Raw genomic sequence first — 7,444 nt, forward strand, 5'->3', positions numbered from 1 at the left:
CTCTCTACAGCATTCCCAGTCCCTAGAACAGTGTCTGGCATCGAGCAGACTCTCCGTATACATTTGTGGGCTGGACAAAGCATGAAAGTGGGTAATGAAGGACCAGATCCCACCAAGTTCTTTGAAGGACCCTGAATGCCAAACTCAAGAGTGGGGACTTTATTCTGTAGGTAACAGGAGCCATGGGAGAGTTGAGGACAGAGACTAGCAGGCCCCAGCTGTATCTTCCACCCTTCAAGCTTGGCTCAGGTTCCACTTGCTCTGTGAAGCTTTCTGGACATTCTCTGCCCATCAAACTTCTGTTCTGCTGATCTCGATAAGAAACCATTTCACACTGTTCTCCACATGTTCCACTTACATGAGTTTTGTCTTCCTCAAGAGCTCATTCACCCACTGTGGCCCAAGATTTTATTTCTTTTGGATCTTCAATAGCACCAAGTGTGTGCCGTGTGCACAGTAGCTACTCGATAAACATTAATCCCACCTATCATCCTGCAAAGGCAGTGTGGTGGCTGTCCCTTGGCTAGGGATCTCCTTGTCCTAAGTTGGGACTAGAGAGACAAATATACAGTGGTTACAAGTCTTTTCGAAAAGACCACTCCTTCATCAGGCAGCTGTCTCCTTCAGCTCGTCCCTCTTCTCACCCTATTCCCCATTCGCACCTTCTGCCACTGTCACTGTTATCATCATCATCACTGAGTGTTACTATGTTCTAGTTACGTGGCTAAGTACGTGTGAGACTTAACACAAAGCTTGTGTTCCTTAACTCAATGATACTGCTTCCACCCCAAGTGACTGGTGGTTGGCGTAGGAGATGGGCTCTCAAGACTCCGGGCCTGCATACTTGGGTCCTCCTGCCAGGTTCATCCTTCTCCCATTGCTCTGCATGGCCAGTGTCTATTCCCCCTTCGATACCCAGCTGCCCATGCCCTCGCACCAGCCCCAAGACCTCCCTGTCCCACCCACTCCTTCGGCCTGAATCAGTGGCCTGGGCTCTGCACTCATGTAGCCGCTTCTAACACAACCCTGATCACACTGTAGAGAAACTACTGGTCAGCTTTTCCACAGACCCCTCAAGGGCAGGAACCATATTTTTTTTCTCTGTAGCTCCAGGGTCTGGTACAAGGCCTAGCTGGAGCCCTTGACTCATTTACTGAATGTTTCCTAAAAGAAATGCACCTGCCACTGTGAAACCAGAATGAAGGGAAGGGACCAGTTCCTGTTCTCAAGGAGCCCACAGCCTAGCAACCTAGGTATTAAGTACACAGGGAAGGACTGAGGTGGAAAACCAGAGTCAACTACTTAAGGAGTCCGTCTCCCCCAGCCCAAAAGAACCTTCCGTGTTAATGGTGCTGTTCTGTATCTGTACGGGCAAATAACAGTAGGCACTCACTGCATGGACTATTTTAATTTAAATTTAACTAAAATTAAGTAAAAAATGCAGTTGCTCGAACTGTCTACATCTCAAGTGTGTAATCCCTATTTGTGGCGAATGACTACTGCACGGGGTGGCTACCATGTTGAGCAGAACAGATCTAGATTTTCTGATAAATACCCTTCTTGGATAAAAAGGTTATAAAAAAGAAATGGCAGGCTTTATAGCAGAAAGATTAAGGGTATGTGATCCAGGGTCAATCTAGCTGGCTTCCTATCCTGGCTCCCTTAATTTCCTAGGTCTGTGACCTTGAACTCTCAGTTTCCTCATCTGTAAAATGGGGGCAATCAAAATACCTACTCACGGGGCTTAAACGAGATAATCCAGGTGAAGTGTTTAGAAAGGTTTGGCCCAGAGCAAGTGCTCTATAAATGTTAAGTCCTATTATCAGAGAGGAGTTAGGAAGTAATAAGAAGCCATCCAGAAAGCAGGAAATACAACACCAAGCTCTTGTTTCCCACGACTTTACTCAAGCCCCCCTAGAAAATACTTCCTCCCACCTTGCTCAAGTAAGCTCATATTCTTGGGAAACAGTAAGTGGGTGTGGGGACTCCAGTCCCCACGTCTGTCTCCTTCAGCAGCCTGGCACCTCTCTGCAGCCCTAATCTCACTCTGCAGCTGGTAATCGGCACGCTCACAGCCTCCTTATTTTTCAGTCTCCCAAGCCCTGCGGAGCTGGTATGGGGCAGGTGGCGCGTCTTAGCCCACTGCGATAAAAGACAGCCTGACCTCTGAAACTGGTGTTCCCCCTGAAGTGTGGATAGCAGGGGAGATAGCTCTGAAAAAGGCCGACCTGAAACTTGAACGTTTCCCGCAGGGTCAAATCCCCAAACCTGGCTTTGGGCTGGATCCTTTTCTAGGCCAGCTCAGGTTGAGTCACAACTGCCATCGGACTCTGATTCAAAATGAAATGCTTTGGGGGCACGGTGTGGGGTGGCAACATGGAAAATACTACTCAAATTCAAGCTGCTGCTCAGAAAGGCAACTTCTGCACTGGGCCTGGGAGGACCTAGTAGTATCCCAGCTGCTGAATTCCTGACTGTGGCCCTCGGGTCATTCTTGGAACAGATATAGGAGGAATTTGCTTTTTGCTTCTGAAATTGCAAGAATGATAGTATCAGGCTGAACGGCCTCAAGGTACCGGCTCACCAGCGCTGGTGAAGTCCTCAGTTTTCCTGTCTTCAGGTCCGTGTGGGTGATCTGGCGTTGGTCCAAGGGCAGAGCTGGCATTGTGCTGCGTGACCCTCCTGAAAGGAATATGGATGGGAAGAAGAGAGCAGACACATAGGCTCCTGGTGGCAGGGGCCTGCCCTGGAACGGATCCCAGAGCCAGGAGAGAAGCTTCACCCTCTGGCCTCAGGAGGCTCCTGACTTGAGTCTCGAAGGCCTGGTGCCTCTCCTACTACTCCAGACTAAGGTGACTTTTCTGCCTAAAGCAAGAGCTCTCAACTGAGGAGAAGAACACTTGCCAGGTGACTCCTGCTACAGTCCCACCCTCTTTGTGAAGTCCTGGCTAAAAGCACCTGGATTATCTTTATTATGGCTCCAGCTCTGTGCCCTCCTTGGCCTGTGAGCTCTGTGAAGACAGTGCCTGGCCTCTCCTTTTGTTATCATTTCCATGACAAACACAGGCCTGGTATGGGGTCAGCCTCACCAACTGTTTGATGAGTGACTGAATATAAGGACACTTCCCTTACAATTCTAAGCAGATCGGCAGTCTTTTCAGGGCTGGAGGAATGGGCCTTTCCTCACTTGTAGAGGGTTTTAAGATTTTACAACCTCCCTAGGCTTCAGGAAGGCAGGATGTGGATGAACAGAAGGACCAGAAAGGACGACAGAATTCACAGAAAACTGCCAGTGTGAGCTCTCTTCTAAAGAGGCCCAAACCCGCCTCCGAGTCAGTGAGTGGTAGACACCATGTTTCTTGGTCTTCCCATCCAATGTTCTTTCCATAATTCTACTTGGCCTGCCCCATAGAAGGGACCCGCATATTGGGAATGGAAGTGAATGAGGCCCGTTGGAAGACATGCCATGTAAGGCCAGCACAGTCTCAACGACAACACAAAGACATACTGCGGCTGGGGTGAGGAAACCGTCCCTCATCTCCTGAGAACCTCCTAGATGAGCTGAGGGGCACGGTCAGCCGTGAGCTACAGGGTGTCCCCTATCTCAGATATCAGGCCAGGCCCTCGTGTTACTAAGACAGAGTGATAATGCAGGGCCTCTGCCCCACAGGGGCTTACGGCCCAATCATTACAACAATAATGGCAGCAGCAGCAACATGCTTATCACGTGCTGGTGCTTTCCCTAGAGCATTCCTCAGCATTAACTCGCTCTGCATATATCAATACTCACGACAACTCTAAGGGTAGGTCTATTTTTATCTCCATTTTATCAGTAAGGAAATAAGAGACTCAGAGAAGATAAGAAACTTGCCCTAGGACTCAGTTAGTAGCCGGTGAAGCTGGCGGGCTCTTAACCATTCGCTGTACTGAGTCTAGTGTACTTGAGCTTGCAGGGGGTGTTGCTGTCAGGAAAGCACTTCTGGGGAGCCGAAATGATCAGGAGAGCCTGAACTGAATCTTGAGAGTGGAGATTAGTCAGGCTGGAGCGTGCTCCAGGCAGAGGAAACAGCAGGAGTAAAAGCAAGGAGGTAGGAAGCAGCTTGGTACACAAGGAACCTTAGTTTGTGGGCTGTTTTAAAGACTGTGAAGATAACCATTCTAGAAGGATGTAAAAGAGACAAGACCACTCCGTCTAGTCCTCAAGGCCTGTTCCAGCTCTAGCATCTCTGTGGGTCAGGCATGTGGTCCCTGCACACGTGAGGTGGCCTCAAAAAAATCATAAGGTGCGAAGTAATGAAAGGGGCTTGGGTGAGTTTTCACCTTTCAGCTTTCCAAAACGTAGATAATATACACATGTTGTACGGACGTTGTTTCTAATCGAGTTACTATCGTACTAGCCTCTCACAACAACCTAGTTATGGACAACAAGGATTATTATGCTCAGATGTCCAAAGAGGGGTTCTGATTTGCTCAAGGCAGATATATTAGTGGCTAAGTTGAAACTGAAGCCCAGCCCTTCTGCCTTGGCACCTGGATCTCTTGCGCTGAATAGACTAAAAATATTTCTTTCCTAAACCCCTAGTGATGCTGGGAGGGCAGCTGGAAAACACCAGGGGTCTGCTCGCCAGTCCAGAAGTCTAAATGACTCACAGGCCCAGTTCTTTCCATGTTCACCTGCCAAAGACGGTTGTGGGAGTGTCCAATGTAGGGACCTAGGTTGGGGAAAGAGCCATAGTAGGTGGTGGCTCTTCATCCTTTAACTTTTAGGCCCCAGAGGCCAGGCCTAGACAGGCAGAGACAGCACCTGATTTCAGAAGAAATTCACTCCCACAAGCCAATGCCTGTAAAGGCAGCTCAGACTCAGGCTGGTGTGGTGGTTAAAAGAGAGCTTTATATAGTTCTGCAGCCTGGATTTATATCCCGGCTCCACCTTTTCCTACCCCTGCTTGAGACCTGGAGACAGTTCCTTAAACTCTCTAAGCCTTGATTTCCTCATCTGTAAAACTGAGATGTGAGAAGTAATTAATGCTAAGTGTTCAACACAGTCGTTGGCACATAATAAGCACTCAATAAAGTTTACTTGTCCCAACCATAGGCAGAACACTTTGGACTTCCTCCTTTACTCAGCAAAGGCTGACTGAATACATCCCAGGTCCTGGGCATGTAAAATGACTGATTTGGTGTGATCAGAGCTGTAACAGGAAATTTCCAAAACAAGCACAACAGAGAAAGGGAGGTCTCTGAGAAGGTGACCCATAACCTGGTTGTTGAAGGACAGGAGAAAAAGATGGGGAGGAAGGGCATTCCAAGCAAAGAGCAAGTGTGAACACAGGCTCAGAACCAGTGGCTTTGAAGGAAGAGGGAGATATTTGGTATGGCTGAAAACACAAGGTCAGGTAGGGGATGATGGAAGTTGAGAAGAGGAGATTGGATGGGAAAGATGAAGACATTTTAAGAAGAGCCTCCCACGTGATGCTAAAGATTTTGGCCTTTCACCTAAAGGCAGTGCGGAGTCATTTAAGTAGAGAAGAGATATAATCAGAAAGAAAAGACAATAACCCAGTGGCAGAGAGACTGCCTATAAACCACTGGGGAGCAAAGACCATGTTAATAATTTCACTCAGCCGTTCAAAAAGTTTTTGAGCCCCTGCTATGTGCCAGGCACTGAAGCCTGGAGAATACCAAGGTGGGCAAAAAACAGATTTGGTCCTGCCCTTCACAGAGCTTACAGTCTTTATGGGAAAGACAGATGTGAATCAAACAGCCATACAGACTAATAAAATACCATGATGTATGCCATGTAGATCGGGCCCGTGGGGCTGTGACAGCATTTAACAGAGAGAACAGACTTGAGGAAGGGAGCATGTCAAGGAAGATCTGAGTTTTCATCTAAAGTATGGGTAGAAATTAATTAGGCGAAGATGAGCCTCTAAGTTCCAAAAGGAAAAGGACATTGATCATGATGACATCTGTGCCTGCTGCTGCATCCTTCATGCCAAGCAGGGCAGCAGAAACCAAAACTTAGAAAAGGGCTTTCTTTAGAAGGTGAGCTTGGGGCAAGCGCCAATTATAGTAAGGCCTGGGAGCATTCCCAGGGCCACTGCTGCCTCAGTTTCTCTGACTGTCATCACCCTTCTGGTTTCAATTCCATATTACTTTCCTCAAAGGCCTTCCCAGACTGCCCAATCTAAAGTATTCACTTCGCAGTTATTGTCATATCTTTAATTATCTTGTGCCTTTATTTGTCGTTGACTGTCTATCTCCTCCCACTGGACTGTATGCTCCATGAGGGAGGGTGCCTTATCTGTCTTGCTGTTTGTATCCCCAGTGCTTAGATCTGTGCCTGACATAGGAGGCGATGGACATATATTTGTTGAACGAATGAATGAACTCCAAAGAAACTAAAATCCGGAGTGAGGGTAGGAGGATTGTGACTCGTCCAAGGTGACTCTGGGGCTGAGCCTCGAACCCGAGACTCCCGGCTCTAGCGGTCTGCCCTCAGGGGCGACTCACGGCCCCTCCTGCAGCGTCAGTCTCGGCCCCGCCACGGAGGCGGGGAGGCCCGCGGCCGCCTGAGGCTTGGCCGCGGCTCGTCCCAGGCCCGATGCCCCCTATTCGGCAGGGCCCAGCCACGCACTCACCTCGGCGGCTCCACTACCGGCGCTGTGCCGCCGCCACCGCCACCGCCGCCGCCACCGCCGCCGCCGCTGTCGCGGTCCACGGTGACAGCTCCCAGTGCGCCGGCACTTCCGGGGTCAAACGGCGATTCCGCAGGCGCAGACAGGAAGCCTCTGCCCCGCCCCGCCCCCGGTGCTAACTGCCGCCGGGAAGCCGGGCCCTGGCCACGCCCCCAGTCTTAAGACTCCGCCCCCACGAGAAAAAAGGCGGCCTGTAACCAGGCCCCCCCCCTCCTATCTTCCAGGAGATTCCACCTCTTGGAAAATCCAAGTATGGTACCTGGATACGGGATCTCAGGCTTCCATCTCCTTCCTAACCTTCTCAGTCATCGTTTCACACATTTAATAAAACTCCTGCTAAGAGTAGTTTTAACAAGTCAGAAGCAGGAACATGATGTTGAGCAAAAGAAAGCAAAATAGTACAGACTATAATTTTTGTTTGTAGAAAGTTCTAGAACAGGCAAAACTAGTGAGTGCTGATGGGGTTAGAATGGTGGTTACCTCTGGGGCTGGTGACTGGAAGGGGCCACAGGTGACACTGGGACATCCCATGTCTTCATCTTTGGGTAGCTACATAGATGTGTTAAATTTGGAAAAGTCGTCAAATTGAACACCTGTGAGCTGTGCACATTTCTGTGTGTATGCAATACAAAAGGGTTTTGTTTTGTGTTTTGTTTTAAATCGAGAAGGCTGTGTTATAGCTATCTTTTTTTATTTAAGATTTTGTTCATTTGAAAGAAAGAGAGAGAGCACAAGCAAGAAGAGCA

At 49.0% G+C, this 7,444-nt stretch overlaps 1 protein-coding gene across 7 annotated transcripts in view; it reads right to left on the reverse strand.

Moving 5' to 3' along the window:
- ASCC2 (activating signal cointegrator 1 complex subunit 2) overlaps positions 1 to 6,765 on the reverse strand; it is a 39,281-nt gene extending 32,516 nt beyond the window's left edge. For all 7 annotated transcript variants that reach the window (XM_045791311.2, XM_045791310.2, XM_045791308.2 and 4 more), the window contains exons 1-2: positions 6,642 to 6,765; positions 2,585 to 2,682 (exon numbers count right to left, since the gene is read on the reverse strand). In XM_045791311.2, the coding sequence (XP_045647267.1) occupies positions 2,585 to 2,665 (81 nt within the window). In that variant the 5' untranslated portion in view covers positions 2,666 to 2,682; positions 6,642 to 6,765. The remainder of the gene's footprint in view (positions 1 to 2,584; positions 2,683 to 6,641) is intronic.
- Between the last annotated feature and the right edge of the window lie 679 nt (positions 6,766 to 7,444).

This window comes from Ursus americanus, chromosome 30, assembly GCF_024610735.1.
Source record: "Ursus americanus isolate L20-20 chromosome 30, mUrsAme1.1.p, whole genome shotgun sequence".
Taxonomy (NCBI): Eukaryota; Metazoa; Chordata; class Mammalia; order Carnivora; family Ursidae; genus Ursus; species Ursus americanus.